This window comes from Cataglyphis hispanica, chromosome 26 (genome assembly GCF_021464435.1).
Source record: "Cataglyphis hispanica isolate Lineage 1 chromosome 26, ULB_Chis1_1.0, whole genome shotgun sequence".
NCBI lineage: Eukaryota > Metazoa > Arthropoda > Insecta > Hymenoptera > Formicidae > Cataglyphis > Cataglyphis hispanica.
The window spans coordinates 1,403,705-1,424,944 of record NC_065979.1 but is presented as its reverse complement, the minus strand read 5'-3'; the positions used below and the strand labels follow the sequence as shown (position 1 = coordinate 1,424,944).

General features: G+C 30.7%; 2 protein-coding genes across 5 annotated transcripts; one reads left to right on the top strand and one right to left on the bottom strand.

The window, feature by feature from the left end:
• The first annotated feature begins 259 nt into the window (after nt 1-259).
• LOC126858614 (centrosomal protein 20) lies at nt 260-1,649 on the top strand. Of its 2 annotated transcripts, none has more exons than XM_050609096.1 (3): nt 260-656; nt 903-1,109; nt 1,280-1,649. In XM_050609096.1, exons 1-3 carry the CDS (start codon nt 605-607, stop codon nt 1,414-1,416), a joined length of 396 nt encoding a protein of 131 aa, XP_050465053.1. In that variant the 5' UTR covers nt 260-604; the 3' UTR covers nt 1,417-1,649. The 2 variants fall into 2 exon arrangements, with proteins under 2 accessions (XP_050465053.1, XP_050465054.1); XM_050609097.1 differs by having other exon boundaries at nt 268-588.
• Nucleotides 1,650-2,235: 586 nt separating this feature from the next.
• LOC126858565 (E3 ubiquitin-protein ligase RBBP6) lies at nt 2,236-18,422 on the bottom strand. 3 transcript variants are annotated; one of them, XM_050608991.1, is made up of 16 exons: nt 18,274-18,422; nt 17,377-17,560; nt 16,993-17,227; nt 16,653-16,892; nt 16,375-16,541; nt 15,890-16,276; nt 13,075-13,336; nt 12,735-12,987; nt 12,339-12,648; nt 11,777-11,846; nt 11,397-11,684; nt 11,078-11,266; nt 10,643-10,939; nt 5,699-5,950; nt 5,283-5,516; nt 2,236-5,057 (listed from the first exon to the last, which is right to left on the bottom strand). In XM_050608991.1, the coding sequence occupies exons 2-16, from the start codon at nt 17,540-17,542 to the stop codon at nt 2,543-2,545; spliced, it is 5,865 nt and encodes a 1,954-aa protein (XP_050464948.1). In that variant the 5' UTR covers nt 17,543-17,560; nt 18,274-18,422; the 3' UTR covers nt 2,236-2,542. The 3 variants fall into 3 exon arrangements, with proteins under 3 accessions (XP_050464948.1, XP_050464947.1, XP_050464949.1); XM_050608990.1 differs by having other exon boundaries at nt 18,025-18,379; XM_050608992.1 differs by having other exon boundaries at nt 13,075-13,243; nt 18,025-18,379.
• Between the last annotated feature and the right edge of the window lie 2,818 nt (nt 18,423-21,240).

The following is a 21,240-nucleotide window of genomic DNA, read 5'->3' as shown; positions in this document are numbered from 1 at the left end:
AGAAGGGAATCGTCGTCGCCGCTTGACTCGCTGTAACTCCGGAAAGCGCGCGAGCGCTTTGTACGAAATAAACTGAAATCGCTACCGTTGACTACGATCAGCTACGATCCCTCGTCCGCTCGATTGTAATGGAAAACGTCAGACTAGTGCGAGCGCCGTTTGGAGCGCGCGACGTTACAAAACCGATCGGCGGCTTGATGATGCGGGAGGGGGTGGAGGAGAGAGGGGAGGAAATGAGACGGCGATGGAAGGGCAACGAAGGTGTCAAACTCGACCACATGACATATGCTCGACACTCTTGCCCATAGACATAATTTGGAAATTCATTCGTCAGAATAAAACGGTCGACCAATCAGGACAAAAGGGGTAAAGATTTCTTCTGCTCCGATTGGTCAATCAACACGCTACTTTATTGCGACGAGAAGATTTTTGAACGCCACCCTGTCCAGCAGGAATTTTGAATGAGAGACAGGCGGTATTTATTTTAATTACATCTAACCACATCCAACATTATATTTCGGATTTCTTGGAGTGATATTGAGAGTGAAATACAGCGTGAAATGGCGACGGAGAAGGATTTAGTAAATGGTACATAGCTACATAAATGTTGCATATTATAAATATTACGAAATCAAGGATTATGGCATATTTGACAAGTAACCTTCAATTTCTCTCTCTATAGTGTACACATATTACAGCGCAAGAGAAAAGATATCAGCCTGTATTTATTATTCCTTATCATTATTTTTATTTAAAATTACATGTTACAAGATATTTTATTCACTTTTATGACACATGTGTCTAATTGTTCTATAGAATCTAATTTTTAAAAAAAACACTCATCAGCATCAATGACATCCTTATAAAACACAAAATAAATACATTACATTTTGAATTTACAGCTGTAAGGGAATCACTAAAGGCTGATGGAGACCTTGATCGTATGAAAGCAGAAATGCGTACAGAAGTGATAAAGCTACTAGATTGCTCCAGTAAAGAGAATAAGAAAATTGTTAAACCCTCCCACGATATTATATTGCTCAATGAACTTGTTAGGGAGTATTTGGATTGGATGGGATATAAATATAGCTCTACTGTATTTATTGCAGGTATATTGTATTATTTTAGAGAATATATAGCTATGTATATACATACAGCTATATATATATATACACCTATATGTGTCATTATATTAAAAATAATAGAAATTGCATTAAATGTAAAATAATATTTTTTTATTAAAATTTTGCGAGCAATATTTTAAAAAATGTTATTTCAGAATGTGATCTCCCAAAGCATTCCTTGGATCGTACACTTCTTGCACAGAGTCTAGGAGTAAAAGACAATGAAAAAAGCAGGAACTTACCACTGCTCTGTGGTCTTGTGCAAACATTTACTAATTTGAAAAATACCTAATTATAAATTTCCCAAGCAAACATAAATTATTCTATATCCAATCGTGCTTTTTAAATGCTATTTATTTATTTCAGATGTATGTTACATATAGATAACTTAGATATATCTTTTTATATATACAAATATGAAAGTGTAACACACAAATGTGTATGTGAAATGTGTACAAGTCATAGTATTCATTACAATAAAAAAAAAAAATATAAAGAAGAAACAATTTAAGTCTCATTTTAAGTATATATGATATATATATGATATATATATATATATATATATATATATATATATATATATATATATATATATATAGAAATTGATATTTTTAAATGTTACAAGAAAATTATAACATATAATAAACACAATGAGTATAAGATACAAGATTGTGTATGTAGTATTATTTTGATGAGATAAAGAAAATATGAAAAGAATTTTTTTATTTTATTTTGTGATGTTTCTTACATATTGACATTATATTATGAAAGTACAATATAATGCTGAGATAGCAGAGATCCTAAATGATATTGTTCTTGACTCATTACATAATAATTATTGGATTTAAGATATATATAATTTTTCGACAAGATTATATCATAAAGTACATGTGGACTACAATGTACATCACTTATTGCAATAATAAACTTACATACAGTACTTTAATATACCAAACCGGAACGTGAATTATGCAAAGGCCATATAATGCTATCTGTTCCTTTTTTATAAGTTAGAGCAACTTGTCTATCTCTCATATACATATATGCTGCTCTTTTTTCAGTTTTACCTACTATTTGTCAATCCGTTAATTTGTTTTACTTGTCAAAAACATTTTTCATTTTTTTTTTTTTTGGGGGGGGGGCGCCAATAAATAATCTACTGCTAGAGAGATTATTTTTGTCTAAAATAATTTTATATTAACTCGTCGCAAGTACAAAATAATCATTATTCTATTTGAAAGATTTGCAAATGTATATATCATCGTCTGCATAATCTGTCCATAGAATTGAAAATAAAATAATTCTTATAATATTTAAAAGCGCTCAAAGAAAAGAAGCTGTTTTTTTTGCACTTTTTATGTTTTTTTATATTGTTCAGGTAAAGTGTTTTGATCGAGCATCAAAAATATCTAGTGATGTCATTTATGCTTGGATTTTTTCTTTTTCTTAGACTGCTTACTCCTGCTCTTTGATTTCTTTGACTTCTTCTTATGTTTTTCTTCGTCGCTACTACTGTCGGACGAATCCGAATAAGTGTCCGAATCTGAGCTAGTGTCTTTTTTAGCCGACTTCTTTTTCTTATGTTTTTTATGCTTCTTTTTCTTTTTCTTATGCGACTCATCACTGCTATCCGAATCGCTGCTTGTCGTGTCGGAACTACTGGATGTATCTTCACTACTACTGGATTTAGATCGCTTCTTCAAAGATTTTATCTCTATGTCTTTGTCTAATTCCGTTTCATCCAGTTTCAGCTTTTTTGTTGGTTGCAATCCCTTCCCGTCCTCACCATCCGACTCCGAGTCCGAAGCCGAATAATCGGGTTCGAAATTGGCCTCGTCAAGTATACTACGCTTGCGATCGGACACCAGTCTTGGATTTTTCCTCTGTTTCTTCAATGACTCTGTCAGAGGGGGCTCAATATTCTCGTAATTGATTTTGGTCTCATTGCCATCTGACTTTCCATCTTTCGAAGCTGTGCCTTCCTTATGCTTCTGTTTCTTTTCCTGATTCTTGTCCTTATCTTTCTTGTGCTTCTTCTCCTTGCGTTTTTTATGCTCCTTAGATTTACTTCTGCTACGATGCTCCTTCTTCCTCTTTTTCTCCTCTCGCGGTTTCTTATCGCGTTTTCTTTCTTCCTCGTCATCCTTCGATTTTAATAAATTTATTTTCGTCATATCCGTTCTCTTGAAAGCACAAGACGAAGGAGGCGTCCTACCCCTACGTTCACGATCTCGTTCCTTATCGCGATCCTTTTCCACGCGATCTCCCTTGATATCATTTCTATTTGAGCGGAAATCTGTTCTACAATCAATTCTCTCCCTCTCTGATCGTAAATCGCCGCCGTGCCTGTCGCCTCGGAAATCCGATCTTTCCTTCGATCGATCACCTCTATCTTTGTTATCCCGTTTTCTCTCATCCAGATATACCTTTCGCTCGCCGCTTGCGGCTAAATTCATCGAAGATGGCTCAACACGTCGCTCTAAAAGCGGAGGAGAAATCCTCTTGTCTCTTCTAGGCGATCGACTTCTTGATTGATTCTCATTCTTCATATCGCGTCTCTCTAGAAATCCTTTTATAGGACTGATCTTTCTTTCTTTGCCCTCCTCGATCTTCTCACCGAGTCTTTCTTTGGCAGACAACCTGGTCGGTGAATAGGCTGTCTCTGGAACGGGCTTGAACTTGGTACGGTCAAGCTTGGCTTTCTTCACTGGCTCTGTGATCTCGACATTTCTCTCATTTCTGCCAACATTAATTGTCACATTAACGCTCTTTCGCGGCTCTCGATTAGCGTTTGGTTCCACTGTCTCCAATACTTTAGGTTCGGGATTTTGATATAATATCTTCCTACTTTCACTAATCTTTTTGATTTCAATTGGTCGAATCGCATTGATGGCTTTTTGAAATATAGCATTTTCCGCTCGTTTTAGAACTTCTGAAGATATAGTAACCATCTTCATTGACTTTGGCTCGTCCTCTCTCTGTATTTTTTCCGTCGGCGATTCATCCGCGTTGTTATCGTCGGGTTTCTCAATTGTATCGTCTCTCTCCCACTTGGATAATTCGGGTATGGGTGCTAGGAACTCATCCTTCTTCGGAGATTTCACTGTCGATAACATGGTGGTGACTTCTTTCGTCTCGGTCTGCGAGTGTTCCGACAGTAGAGAATATTTTTCTGTGATCACAGTGTTAATCTCTGTGTCGTCTAATCCACCATAGAGACTATCAATTGGCTTCATATCCGATTTAAGTTCTGGAATTGGTTTGAAATTTGGATTTGGTGGATTAGTACCGAATTCTGCGCGATCAAGCCGACCGCTGCCGGGACTGAGCTCGTTGAATTCTGGCGGTTCTGGATTCATCGCTAAAGATTTGTCCTCGAATTCTTCCTTAACTGGCTCGACGGGTGCCTCACTGGCGATACATTCAATTCTATTCTCAATGTTTTCTTCTTCGCTGCATGTTTTCACCGTGTCGAGTTTGTTAAGTGGTGAAGACGAAGTGTCATTCATCGTTTTATCTTCGACTAACAGCGCGTCTTCCACCTTGATCGCATCGTCCTTAGGCATCTCTTTCTGACTAGACTTCTTATCTTTCTTCTTTTTCTTCTTCTTCTCTTTTTCATCGTTATCCTTCTTTTTTTTCTTTTCTTTTATTTTCTTTTCCTTCTTCTTCTCTTCTATTTTCTCCTCGTGTTCCTTTTCCTTCTTCTTCGTACTTCGCTCTGGTGACAGATCCTTAGGCTCGCCTCTGGATTTCTGCGAGTACGGACTTAAACTCTTTCTGCCCTTCTTCCGCTCTAGTGAACGCCTCTCGTATCGTTCGTGACGATCTCTATCCTTCTCTCTTTCGGATTCGTATTCGCGCTCGCGTCTGTCCTTCTCTCGCGGTCGATTTTTATCATCTTGCCTATGACGATCTCGATCATCTCTATAACTACAACAAAAAAAGACGGAAATAACATATAGATAACAAATTTGCGATAAATCAAGAAAGCAATTTAACAAACCGTCGTACTTTTCAACGTACAATAGTTTACATATTAGAAATATTTAACATGAAATTTATTTAAATTTGAATATTTATTGAAATTTTTAACTTCACTATATAATTTTTAAAATTGATTATGCATTTAATTCCACTTAATCACGCAAAACATACCGATCTTTATCGTAATCCTTCTTCTCAATATGTCTATCATCATCTCGACGATCGCGAATATGCCTATCGTCTCGTTCCTTTTCCTTTTCTCTTCTGTCGCGTTCATCTTTATCTCGTATCCTGTCCTCATGATCTCTCGGCGGGACTAATCTATCACGATCTTCGCGATCTCTATTCACAATTCTGCGATCTCTGTCGTCTCTCTCACGTATACGATCCTCACGATCGCGACCCCTTTGAAATATAATATGCATGTCACAAATACATTCCTTTAAAATAATTTTTTTAAGATATGACTAGATATCTTCTTTTTAAATGTAAAGTGATTAAAGGAAAAAGCAATTTTTTTTAATAATAGAGTTTTAAATAATAGAAATATTATTTTTCAGACTTGATGAAATATTAAAGTTATATACCTGTCATCTCTCAATCTGTCACGCTCCTCATTGTCACGATCCTTTGATGAATGTTCCCGATCTTCTTGATCTCTCAGGGAACGTTGGCGCTCTCGATCTTCCCTCAATGATCTGTCGGAATGCTCGACACCCGGTGGCGAGAGATCATAATAGCCTTCGGTGCCAGGTGGTGCGACGTCTTCGAATCGCTTATGAGATGGAGGATCTCTCAGAGGACTACCGAAACGCTGCGAGGGAGGTGGTCCGGAATACCTGTTGACAGAAAATCAGTACAGCGCTTGATACATCAGTCATACTTTGAAAGATATAACTTTTCATATTTTTCTTTTTCTTTTCTTCAATACATGGTGCGATTTTATAAAATTGGCGTAGCGTATACAGAATAGTTGTTAGTGACGAAAATTTGGAATCCCAAGGTATATATACCGAGAAAATTAATCGTGTTAAGGTACTCGTAGAAAGAAAAGAAACTTTCTTTGCCCTTCAAATTTTCTTTCGTACTTCTGTTAATGAGGCTACTTGCCACATGTAGAAAACCTATCCAATGAAAATTCAAATAACTAGGGCAGAAATGTGTCAATATTTTAAAATAAAACAACTATTTAATTTTTTTAAATAATCTTCGTACAAGCTGAAAGAATAGAACATCACAATCACCTGTTACCCAGACTTTGTTAAAGTCATTAACTAAAATTATAAAATCATGAAGAAAGCAACATTTGTAATTTTAAATGGCTTTAAAGTATAACAAAAAATATACATTTTTACAATAATTATATTGAATTCAACAATTACATTATAAATACAAAAATTGAGAAATTATCAGAAATTATAGTCTGATTTAAAGTGCAATTTATATTTAATTTAATCATTGACGTGATACATTTTCAGTAACACGTCCTGAGTTTGATACTAAATAATAAAAAGTAATTTTGTTTTTTTCATTACAAATGTTGATTTGGCCCTGAATTCACCTGATTCAGAAACCATGCAGATGTGTCAATCAGCTGGCTAGCTTCTGCAATCTCCACGATGGGCCTCGATACTCTTCCTTGCTTCTCTCTTCTTCTTGCACTTTTAGATTACTACTATATTTCACATAATATAATATACATATTACATAATATATATAAATAATACACACAGAGTATTATGTATTATCTGCATGCAATTTACAAAATTATATATTTAATAATATTATCATGATATTTAACAGATAAATAAGGTACACTTACTGTAATAATAATACTTATATAAAATATTATGTTATATAGAGTATAAATAGTAAAACTAAACTTAAATTAAGATTTTTTTACAGGATCTTAAGATTATTAAACCGAAATCTATAACTTAATTTCTATTTGATATAATAACAATTATCAAATATTGTATAATGAAGTGCGCTAAATATAATTTAAAAATGTTCTATAAAAATACAACTACAAATAGCGTAATTAACAATATTGTATTATTTTTAGATTATTATATATTCCGAAAACATATATATATATATATATATATATATATATATATATATATATATATATAAAGATGTTACATAAAACATAGATTACTAATATATTCATAATAATTATACAGATATACAATTATTATTAGAAGATATATTATATATATTTTCATTATATTACAGTATATTTTAATTGATCTAATTAAATATTTAATAAATTGTCTCGGATATATAAACGGATACAATTCATATTATAAACTAATATTTGCACACATATGTACTTAGATTAAAATACAATTACTCTCACATATACAGTTTCATTAATATGTATATATTCTGCATCTTTGTTTAAGTTATTAAGAATATCTTTAAATAAACATAATTCTTATTGCTGAATTTAAATAAATACTAATATAATATATGTATATAAAATACACATACATGCACACGCATAGTATATATATTAAAGTCATGAAATAACATAGAAAATGCTAAATTAGAAATATTAGATTTCATTTAATTGTCATATATTAGCTTTCATCATTTAAAAAATATCAATATATTCATAATAACAATAAAAACTTGACAATGTAATCACTTACAAATTTTTCATATTTTATGCCATTACTACTTCCATTAATATTGTTAATATTGTTACAATAATATTTTCTATTTCACGTTTATTACCCGCAATAATTTCATTCGATATTTCTCAATTCATATATATTATATGTGATATGTTAAAAATAGAAAAAAAATATGCAGAGATCTAAAAAAGTTCAAAAATTTAATTTTTTTTCTGCTTTTATAATATATTAATTTCTAGTATAGAAAAAAAAACGAATATTGATTGTCAATCAGAATCAATTTTTATTATATTTGCGAAAGAAATAGTCTTAAGACACCTAATCTCTTATTAAATCATTATAATAACAAGAATATTAGATTAAAAATGCGAGCCTATAATAAAAGTAGATACAATGGAAAGAGATATATGAAAATTTCATACATATAAATCACACATTCATTCATACAATCATTTGCACATTTTGCTTATCCTCTTATTGTTATTCTTATAAATATACACATCTCATAAATATTTAAATAATAAATTATGCATTAAATTAAACAATATATATGTCGCACAATTGATACAACAATATTTATCAACATAAAATTATAACGTGATATCACCAGCAATAATACTTTAATTATTGACTAAATTATAATAGTTAAAAAAATTTATAAAATTTTTTGTAACTAGTAATTTTACTGTAATTATATAGTGATTGAAATTAATCAGATTTTCCAGTCCTATTATAATTTCCAAAAATTATATAAAATAATTTAACAATTTATAAAACAATTTAATTTTAAATAACAATTATAGTCAAAACAAAGTAAAAATCTGTATATAAATTTTAAATATATGTAAATGTACATATATAGTGTAAAATAATTAATATAATTAAATATAATTATTAATATATAACCTATTTTAATAAATTATTAACATATAACATATTTTAATAAATTTAAAATTTGAATATTAAAATATATAAAGTAAAAAAATATATAGTTTATATATAAAATATTAAAATAATATAAAAAAATATATATATTACTATATTAAATCTTTATATTTGATCCATTTTCATGATTAAAAGAGTTCTCTTTATTTTTCCTTCTTTTTAGAATTATTACCTCCCTAATTAAATCAATTTAATACAACATAAATATTTGTATTATTTTTAAATAAAAAGAATATGTATGTACGCAATTCTAACATATACTTGTTTGCTTTATATATATAATATATATAATTTATATACATATAATTTATATAAATATAATTTATATACATATGCAAGATGAGTCATAAGTATGTTTTAAAATTTCGTGAGTGTGTTCCTGGATAAAAAGTATGAACAAATGTTCCTATTTTTAAGAACATTAAGCCGAAAATGCTTCATTATCAAAATAATGGACATAAATAGGTATTGTATTTCACCATATGTGAGATAAGTATCATTCATTTTTTCAAATGAAAATATTCTCTATACTATTACAGTAAATTAATGAATCAATAATATTTAACTGTCTCAAGCATACTGTTTTGATACTTTGTGTGTTGTTTACAAGTACAGAAGTTTACAGAAGCTTACATTAAAATCCTCTTTCCGTTTCTTTCAATGGATCATAGTAGCGTGTGCTAGTAAATAAATAGTTAAAAATAATAGTATGCTAGTAAGTAAATAGTTAACTATTCTAGTATCAAAAAATATTAGAGACACAATATCGTGGCACAAAGAATCTGATCTGAAATTCAGTCAGTTATGAAATCTATTTCTGTCCATTATTTCAATAACGAAGCATTTTCGGTCTAATGTTCAGAGGGATTTGTTCATACTTTTTATCCAGGAACACGCTCAAGAAGTTTTAAAACATAGTTATGACTCACCATATATATATATATATATATATATATATATATATATATATATATATATATGCATAAAATTTATTCATATTACGATGAATATTATTCGAATATTATTCAAAGTAATCTTTGAAAACAAATTTCGATGTTAACTTGTAAAATTCAAGTTGCTTTTCAGACGTAAAATTTTATTAAATATGCAGCTTTAAAAGCGCAATTTTTTTAATTCCATCTTTTTTCTTCGATCTTCACAGATAAAACACAAGTTTATAAAAGGAACAATCGGACATCGTGAGATACGAGTTAATCATCAACACAACAATCTCACAGCATACATATTTCAAATTATCACCCTTGCAAAAACTAAAATATTGCTACAGTAAATACCAACTGCATAAATTTGACATACAATTAAAATTCTATATATAAATATAAAATATATATATATATATATATATATATATATATATATATACATATATATTTGTAGTTACATTTTTGTTCCAATTATTTCTCATATTTATGGCTCTCAAATACGCTTATTTGAGAAGAAATAAAAATAATGAAATTACGAATGTGAAGAAAAAAATAAAATTAATTGATTATTTATCATTCACAATTTTAATTTTTAAATTTATATATATTTATATATAGTGCCATAAAAATTTGATTGGTGTATATAGTAGTACACTATTTTCATAGCAATATATTTTTTTTTATCCTACAAAATTGTAGGATAGAAATGACAGAAAGATGGACACTGGATGATTGGAATTGAGGGAAATATTTATTGTCAAATTTATGCATTGATTATTTTACTTATATATGCAAAGTTAAAATGACTTCTAGATCCATTTTGGTGCGCACGAATTTCTCATTAACAAAACAATTAAATCTTTGTATTATATCGCTTTCATATAATTTATCAGTCATTATTTCAGAGTCTTTATGCTTAATTAAACTAGTGGTATAAATATGTCGATAGATTGTCTGCTTAGCGTGTACATGAATGAAAATACTATTGAGGCGAAAATACCTGTTGTAGGAATCATAATAGTCTTTCCTGTCCGTAGGCGGAGGTCCCAATGACATAAGTGGCGGTGGTGGATGACCTCCAGTGACTAGATGTGGCATCAACGGCGGTATATTGTGTTGGGACGGCTGGTTCCTTATGGGATATCTCGGCAACGGTCTCTCTCTAGGCGGTAAATCGCGCTCACGATCACGGAATTGATAATCGTGAGCCGGTGAATCGCCATAGTAAGTACCGTATCCATCTCGTGGCTCGCGTGATCGCGGTCTGTCTCTCTCGCGATCCCTTTCTCTTTGAAATCTAAAAATTTAATTCATTCGCGATATGTTAATACAATATAAATATTCAAATATTTTAAACATCACACATCACACATTTTAAAAATTGTGTGTTATTTCTAAGATAATATAGATAAGGATATTTCGATCGAACGCATACCTGGGAGGTGATCTGACTGGCGATCGATATCTGGGCAATAAATCACGATCTCGATCTCGCTCGCGGTCTCTCTCGCGATCGCGATCTCGATCTCTCTCTCTGTCTCTCTCTCGATCTCTGTCTCTTTCCCTATCTCTATCTCTTGACGGAGATAGTCTCGGTGATTGACTGCGAGAATACGATCTAGATCTGCAATATGTCAAATAAAACTTGATGAATTCAATGAAGCATCGCTTCTATTCTCTTTAAAACTATAAAAGCTATTCTCTTTAAAAGCTATTCTCTTTAAAAGCTATTCTCTTTAAAACTATAAAAGTACCTGCTAATGGAGAAGCTGCCACTTCGTGACCTACGTTTCGGGGTACGACTACGAGGTCTAAGCGGCATTGGCGATCTCGATGATCTCCGTTTCGATGGCGGACTGCGAGATCGACTAATGCGGGATGCAAATGGCGATCTACGACTGAAGGAGCGTGATCTCGATCGAGTATAACTACGCGACCTCGATCGTGTTCTACTTCTTCTTCTGTGCTTTCCTAAACGTCGATCTCTTTCGTCCTTCTCTCTGAGCATACGCTCAAATGCCTCTAATGGATCATCAATAATACTGAAAAAAATAAAAGTATATCCATGATTCAATGATTCAATGAAAATATTTAATATATTTTTTATTAAGATTAACATGGAAAATTAACTTACCCAGGTGGATTTCCATTGTGTATACTTCTACCTAAACCTGGTGGCGGTGGTTGTAAGTTTCTATATCCCACTGAAATAAAATATATTCATAATGAAATATATATAAATAAATAATGCAATACAATAAGTTAAAAAAAATTAAGCAGATCATTTAATAAATATGAGTAAATATATATAATTGTTAAAAATTGTATTTACTTTTAAAAGTACTATGAAAAAATATACAATCAATAAAGATTGAAAAAAATAAATTATAGATTATAGAATAATATAGGATATAGGATAAATTATAGAATAAAATAAAGAATAAATTATAGATTTATAATTATAATTTTATATATAACTATATATGCTTGTATAATTTGAATATCAATTGTCATCATAATGACATTTAAGCAAATACTTCGATATGAATCAATTCTAATAGCAAAAGTAAAAAATTATACACAAAATGTACAATAATTTTCTTTGTTTTAAAACAAACGCATTTTGTATTTCTACGTTAAAAATCAAAGTTTCAAGTTTGTTAAATAATCTGATAAATTTATCAAATTGCACTTACTGTGATGTAGTCCTCTCATTGGTCTAGGCGGCCCACTGTAATTTCGAGGTGGCTGCGACGGTCGATATCCCTGCTGCTGATAAGGTGGTCTATCGTATCTCGGCGGACCATAATGAGAGCTCTGCTGGTGCGGATATATCGGTATTCGATGATTCAAATATGGATCCGGCAAAAGTGGGGGATTATGCGGGGGTACATTCGGCGGTGGTTGATTGTAATTTGGTGGAGGAATACGCTCCTCGCCGGGTGGAAACGGCAATAATGGTGGTTGATTGCCGGACGGGGGGATATGCAAATGCGGTTCATCGACCTAAAGATCACAGAAGCGTAACAATAATGAAAATAATGCAAAAGTTATGATTATTATCCATTCAAACGTAGGAAACGCTCGCTCACCGTCGGAGTACCCGCACGATCCTCGTTAGATCTACGTATTCCGCTATCATAATGCATAGCAGGCGGATAATGTCCATCGTCAGCTAGATGACCTTGATAACCCTTGGAAGGGGGTGGGTTCATTAAATGAGGCAGTACTGCGCTCGATGATGATGGATATTCGCCGTGCTGGGAATGTCTAGGCGACAGGGATCGATTTCGGCTGCGATTCAGCGGACGTAAATTCTCAATCCTTCGACCACGTTCTCCACTTCTAAATTATAAGTGTGGATAATTTAGCTATTCTATGTCACATTCTGATATAAATTCGACAGTGTACTTGACTCGCGAAACCGCTTACCTCTCACGATGTCCATCCCTACTAAAACTTCGTCGACGCTCCCTCGATTGACGCTCCCCGATGTACTCATTGTCCCGTTCCTTCTTATCACGACTAGGAGGATCACTTCGCTCGCGTTCTCTCTCCGGCGAACTTACGATAGCAGGAATCGGTAGTAAAGGCTCTGTCCCTGGAGGAGGAGGCACCTCAGTTTCCTCGTCAGTTGTTAGTTTTGTTACCGAATCACTTTGCAAATGCGATTCTGAAGTGGGTTCAGGCAGAGCTGTCAGAAGCACACATCACATACGATTAGGCGAGTCAAATTGGCGATTAAGCCCGCTAAACAGCGGATTGCGATGCAAATGCCACTTTGAGTTACGGCACGTTAAGACGTATCACATACTGTTTGAGGTTATGTGCTTAAAATTGTCAGCTGGCCAAACTCGAAATACTTATATCGTCAACAATATATGTATATTATAGCGCGAAATTAAGTAGCGATTGAACGCATTTCATCACGATGAAGCCATGTTTCTAAATATTATACGCCACTTATATAAAAAAACTCCAAAACTAAATTAGTCACATACTCCAATATAATGGCGCCTGTCTCTTTCTTTCTCTCTCTCTCTCTTCTCTGTTTATGTACGAGAAATATCGTACGTAAAGGCAGAAAGTTGAACATTGAAGGAAAATATATAAATTATATATAAAATATATATATGACATTAAATATCATATATTTAATAGTTTCACGAATGATGAAATGAGAAATCAATATATTGTCTTCCTATCTGTATTTACATTTATATTAGCTTTTGGATCAGGAAACATTTTTTTTCTCATTTTATTTTATGATGTAGATTATTGTAGATTAAGAAGTCTAGAATATACATCAATTTGTTTGCACTATCTGAATTTGAGTAAAATTATTTAATTATAATTTACAAATGAAAATTTGTAAATAATAATAAATCAATTAATAATATATATTTGTATTTATGAATTATTTCATATTTTATAATTTATAATAAAAAAAAACAGAAATTCATAAAATTAATTTAGAAAAGGCTCCAAGTAATTAATAATAAAAATATAAAATGGCAATAGGAGCCAGTGCTATAAATCAGGCTCAAATAAATTAATGCACAATTAATTGGTCAAAACCATATGATAGAATGCATTTAAATTTATTAGTTTAAAATTAATTAAAAAAATTAATTAAAAACGTAAGCAGATGTTTCGATCCCTTTTTTGGATCTTCATCAGTGCAATATGGAAAAAATTCAAAATAAATGCAATGTAGTCAATCATATCGGTCAAATATACAATAATAATCATGGTTAAATATCTAAATGTAATTCTCTGCTATGGATATGTCCCTTCATCAGCAGAAATGTGAGGCGGATAAGACCATCCATAATCTCCCCATAAGCATCAATAAAATATTGTTATATATATCAAAATCTGAAAAGTCAAAAACATGAAGAAGCAAAATTCCGACCAAAACAGTATAAAAAAAAAAATGCAAAGACTTACACATATAACATTTTTTATGTGTGCATTCACTCAAAACTCAATGAGGAAATCGAATAAAAAATAATTATAATAGAAAAATAAGTTAAATCCACACAAATGAGATAATTATAAAGAACTATAACGCAGGAGACTAATGGTGTTCATAACGTTTTAACGTATAGTGAGTAATTTCGAAAGAGCTTAGAATATTAAAACAAACTTGAAGCATAAAGAGCAGTGTATACAAACATCCAGAGCGCTAAGATTCATCTTTAGGAAGTTATCCGCCACGTACCTTTGTCAATCGTGAAAAAACTTATCCGGCGGAGAATTACACTTAAATATTTGATAGCGACTTATTATTATACTTAACTAATACTGATTATATCGTATTTATTTTGAATTTTTTCCCTCTGATAAATTTCAAACTAATAAATTTAAATGCATATCATCGCATGGTTTTGACCAATTAATTGTGCATTAATTTATTTGCGCTTGACTCACGGCGCCAGCTCCTATGTTGCCATTATATATTTTTATTAAAGAAATTTATATTTTATATAATGTTATCTGATTAAATTAATAATAATGCATTAATTCTCTGTTATTTGTAGGTGCGGATTTCAAATATACAAACCTTTTGTGTTTATAGTTTAATCTTATTAGTAATATATATAAATATACTGCTGCAATATTTTAAACATAAAATAATGTAAAAATATTATTAGAAAAACTTTAAAATCAATAAACTCTTGCTACATATTATATATGTTGATATATATATATATATATATATATATATATACACATAAAATATTGTGTGTGTGTAATTTTCATATTTTTATACTGTAATATACTTCCTATTTCTCTGACTCATAAATTAATACATTACACAAAATGTTACAAACAAATGTTTGTATACTAAAGTTATGTAATTGAATGGACTTTTTTTATAAAGTCAATATAAATAATTTTCTCTGCATTAATATTAATATAATATAATAAAATATTTAAACATTAACTAATGTATTTAACATTATATTAGATCTATTACTAAAGCCCTAACATGATTAAGTATATATCATTGTTAAAAAAAAGTGACACATGCTGTCACACATTAATTTCACACTAGGACTTTACATGTATAGCAAATTTATAATTATTGAACATAAATCTTTGTACAAGATAAGTCATTTTGATTCCATTGTCATTGATATTATAGAAATATCTATTATTATATTATATACTTTAATCTTTTTTTTTTTTTTTAATTATATATACATCAGAACACTAACATCAGTTACCAAAAAGCACTTACTGGTTGATGTCTGTGGCTGCAAACCAGAGGTGGCAGTTGGGAAATGTTGCGAGGCAGATTCGAGATTAGTAGGCTGCGATTCCACAGATTCTTGCAATGGTACATTAGGAGCAATTGATGATTGTATAGTTTGAGCTTGAGAAGATACTTGACTCGTAGTTTGCTGCGCTTCAACTTTAGGTTGATCCGTTGGTGCTGCAGTTTGTCCACCACTTTGGACAATAGGAGGCCGATAAGTCTGTCTTTTGGCATAACCAGTTTCATTTTTAAAATTCATTACTGCATTACGTAAGAATCTATTTGGAATAAGAGTCTCTGGTGATACATCTTTCTCTTTACAATCTGGGCATTCATGTTCTTCAGATTCCAGCAGAAATGTGCGAATACCTGTTAAAAGAAAAAAATATAGTTATAAACAAGATAATCCTACACAGTGTAAAAAAAAATGCTCATTAATTATTTATAATATATGATAAAAGATTTACATTCATCACAAAAGGAATTTCCACAACATGGAATCATCACTGCATCTGTCAGAAGGTCTTTGCAGATATTGCATAATAAATCCTCTGGTATCTCTGGTTTCTCTATCACAGGTTCTGGATCTTGTGAAAATGGTGGTCGTTCCTTCTTGCCTTCCTTGTAAGCTTGACTAAAGACAGAAAGAGCAATAATGAATGTATATATATTTTGCTTTATGTGTATGTATATTGTAATATTTTCTAGAGATATTACAATATATATTTATATAATTGAAACTTACTGATCAATAGCAGGAACAGCATAGTGCCCTGTAGGTGTCATCATAGCACCAGGTACCAAAGGTCCCTCAACAGGCACCATGAAACTTCTAGGAATACCTGTACTTTTCTTGATTTCAATCGGTTCCTGATTTGTACCCAATGGACAGTTTTTTATCCAATGTCCAGGTTGATGGCATTTATAACAACGATAATTTGCAGGTACATCACCAGTCTGATTAGCACCACGAATTTTCATATAACTGTTTAAATATTATAGATATATATATACATATTTATATTGCAATAAATTGCGTAACAAATTATGCCCATTAAAACAATAAAATATATAAAATTGTATACTTTGAGGGATCATAGTCTTGTGTTGATTGTGTCATCATTGCACGAATTTTATCCTCCTCTGAACCATCTAATCTTGTGAGATCTACAGCTCTGTTCAAATTAGTTTCATCTTTCAAATTACTAAATGGAGGAGTTTCATTTCGATCCCAAGAACGTTTTTGTTGTATTGTTAATGGAACTCTTGCAACAATAAGACTAGTATTTTTAGCAATTAATGCATTATCATCCGTGTAATCTATAGAAAACAGTACAATTATTAACTAAATGTATTATCAATATTCTATTATACAGATTATAATCTTAATAGATATAATTATCAAATATATTTGTAGAATTTTACGAGGTAGAAGTAAAAAAAAGCATTTAATGAAATAAGATATTTGCCTTCCTTTGTTTGGGCATTTGTAATTTGCAAATCAAAATCTGTATTTTTGCCGATACGTTTCTGATGAAATATAGCTTTTTTTAAATCTGCCACTGAAATATGTAGTCCATCAAACGACACAGTGTCATAGTCCAAAGTAGATTTAAATTTATAATGTACAGACATTATTACTACTTAAACAGCCTGAAAATATATATGAGATTATAATTATCAAGCAATATAATATTAGCAGGACAAAATATATTATATAAAAATTTTATTTTATTCTTGTCAAAGATAAGTATAATATAATATTTAACATGAAAGAATGAACTTATTGTAGAATCTTATAACAGAAGTATGTGGAAAAGAGCAACCAAAAAGAAACATAAAAAGAAAACACTGATGGATATAGTGTGTTATATATATATATATATATATAAATTAAAAAAAAGATAAAAGTTCCAGTCATGAAAACATATAGCATATTTTAAAAACATATAAAACCGTGGCATATTTTAATCCAATACTATAATCCTATATTATAACGCTATACCACCCATATCACAACATTTCAACAAGACTCATCTCTCTCTTTTTCTCTCTCTCTCTCTCTCTCTCTCTAAACTATAATTATACAACACATATGTACGAACGATGCAACATACCTCCTCGCGAGAACAGCCGACTATGATCGCAAGTAGACAATGCATATGGATGAAGTGAATTGCGATTCACGAGGACGAAAGATTCTCAAGTCGAGAGAAAAGCTCCGCGGAGAAACACAGCGATTAGGTTAAATTGAAACGGCGGTGACGCTCGATTACGGCAATGCGGCCTCTCAGCAGCTCAGCGACGTAACGTCAACAATCACCGTTGTGCAAACCTTATTCAAGTGGGTACAAGTGAGTACTCACTGCGTGAAGACGTGCCCAGCGTGGCCAAGGCGATAGTCCTGTGGCGTCAAAGGACGAGCGGCAACGGCAGCTGCTTTGACGACGTTGCGGGCACAAATAAGCGCAAATACGGTGTCGTCGAGGATTCAAGGTTGCGTTCGAAAATCTACTCGTAAAAGTGGAGCTTGACGAACCAATCGGGACATAGAGTGCAAAGGTTTCTTTGTTTCGATTGGTCAATCGAACGCTGCTCTATCGTGTAGCATTTTCGAACGCATCTTAAATTTCATGGCGAGCTCCATCGATAGTCGTATAACCTATACAGCTGGGTTTATCAACGACGACGAGATAAGATGATGATCACTTGATTCTAGATATAAAATCCTCGCGTTAAAAGACTGTAATTGTAATTAATTTGTAATAATTAATTTGTAATTTTTTATAAATTTGCATTAATTTTTTTTTTTTATTGATCAATCGGCGCAACAATTTCCTTGTTCCGATTGATTAATGAAACGCTTCTAACACTTGTAATATCAAGTCGAAGTAACATAGTGATGCCAGAATGAAGACCAGAATGCTCTTTCGTATTTACATTTGTCACGTGATTAGAATAAAAAAAAAATGAATGTACAAGACAAAGCATTTCTATTCAACGCATATATCAGAAATATGTATGTTTACGAATAGAAGAGACAGAAACAAAATTAAAATAGAAAAAAAGAAACTTGATTTTAACTTTAGAATTGATTGTATTTAATCGCATTAAAAAGATATCATTGTTAAATTATATTATTATCTAATAATGTATTTTAGATATATAGCCCTGTGTAAAATCAAAATCAATTTATTTTTATGAGAAATGTACAATTTTAATTATAAATATCTATTATACCAGTATGCAGAGTTTTTATATATATATCACTTTATTCTTAATTACTGGTATCACTGTTTTATTTTAGCTTCTTTATTCATTTTTGACAATGATATTTTTTATCTTCATTTTTGTCAGGCTTCACCTGATCAGGAATTATCACAATGAAAGTCGCCCTATGCGATTCTCTTAACACTAGACTATACTTTAATAATTAAATGGAAGCGTTAAAAAATTATGAGCCACTGTAGCGAGATAATACACATACAGATAAATATCTAAAATTTCTTATAGGTAAACATTTGCTTAAGTTTAATTTTAAGCATTTGTTCAATTCATAGAAAGCAAGTACATATTAGTAATACATGTGCATCTGCTGAGTAATGTATATTTGTATATTTGAAATGTAAAAATTTTAATTGATAGGTAATGCTGACACAGAGGAAATTTTTAATTTTAGAATAATTTTATAAATTTACCAGTGTTGTCATTAAATTTTTTTTTTAATAAGATTGAGAGAATAAGTATATTGATATAACATATTTAAAGGATAAAATTTTTAAAATTGTTTACAAGAGAATAACTGGAAGAATAATCGCGTAAAATATAATACATAAATAAATATTGAATAATAGTGCAATATATTATCACTCCACTTTATATGTAATATATAAATAATAATTTTAATTTAGAAATATGTGTATCGCGCGTATATTACGCGATGTATACTTCACATCAAATCCTCTGCATAAGCATTTTAAAATCTAAATCGTACTTTCAAGCCTTGGTATCTATATATTGTACCTGTTGTATCAGGTACTGCGGACAAAAGGACGGTGAACATTTTCAAGCACAATACTTCTGAAAATATCTTGCAGAATGTCGATTCTTTTTCATTCAGGCTCACATCGGGATAGAAAATTATAGAGATAAGATCGCAGTACAAATATATATCTTCTTGTAGAAGCCATCAATATCTTGATTTTCCATTAATTTCTTTTAATACTAATTCGATAGAGATGTCTCTGTTGTTTCAGAAAGACATGGCACTATATACATGTATATAGACAATCTTGTATGCTCGCAAAATGTAAAAAGGGCTTCCACATTTCCTCTTAATAATCTACAAGTCACTGTGTACCATTGTTCACTGTACTAATACTCAGCTAATTTCTCCTTTTCTCAGCATGTTATCAAGGCTTTTTTTTCTCTTAAATAAAGTTAAAAACGAACAGAATAATTAAAATTAAATTGGTACATTTTTCATTGTTTGTAATATTGTTGTAAATGCTAAAGCTGCACCGAAATTTATAGCAAGTATATCATGTTACATTAAATATGTTTATGTAAGTTGGGACAAATTAATGCCATGTACACACCACTTCTAATTATATATATATATAGTCAAAAGAAAATTTTTGAATCTTTGTATAATAAGATAATTCATTCTTTTTTACATTTGTTTACTTTTAATAGTACTTCCAAAAAATATAAGAAATATTAATGCATTGAAAACTGTATATACTTATACACATTGTATCACAAATTTGGATTGTGAGAATTCTTTCTAAACTTTTGTCCTTATCCAAAATTACATTTTTCATGTTTCCCTGCACAAATTCCTTTGAACAGAATCTTCTCAAGATGTTCATTACAGTTTTTCACAAATTTTAGTTTAAATTTTAGTTTAAACACAGAATTTATAGCGAAATTATGTTATATTTGTAGTAAATATTTTCTTTTTATGTGAATTTCAACAAAATTATTAGAATAATGCACAGATAATCTTTTTAATCTACGACTTATCATGGTCTACGTAAAATAATTTTATATATTATATACATAAAATTGACAATTTGATAAAAGTTCTTTCTGTAGCTGCTTAATATTTCAAATTAAGAAAGAAACTATACAAACATACACATATATATATATATATATATATATATATATATATATATATTATATCGATAAATTAAAAAAAAATTGATGCTACTTATTATTAGATCAATATTTATTGTTTTTTATATATCCAATATTTATCTCATTATTATCTATTAGCAATATTTGTCTTTTTAAAAGCAATTTTATTCATTACCGTATCAAATTTTTTT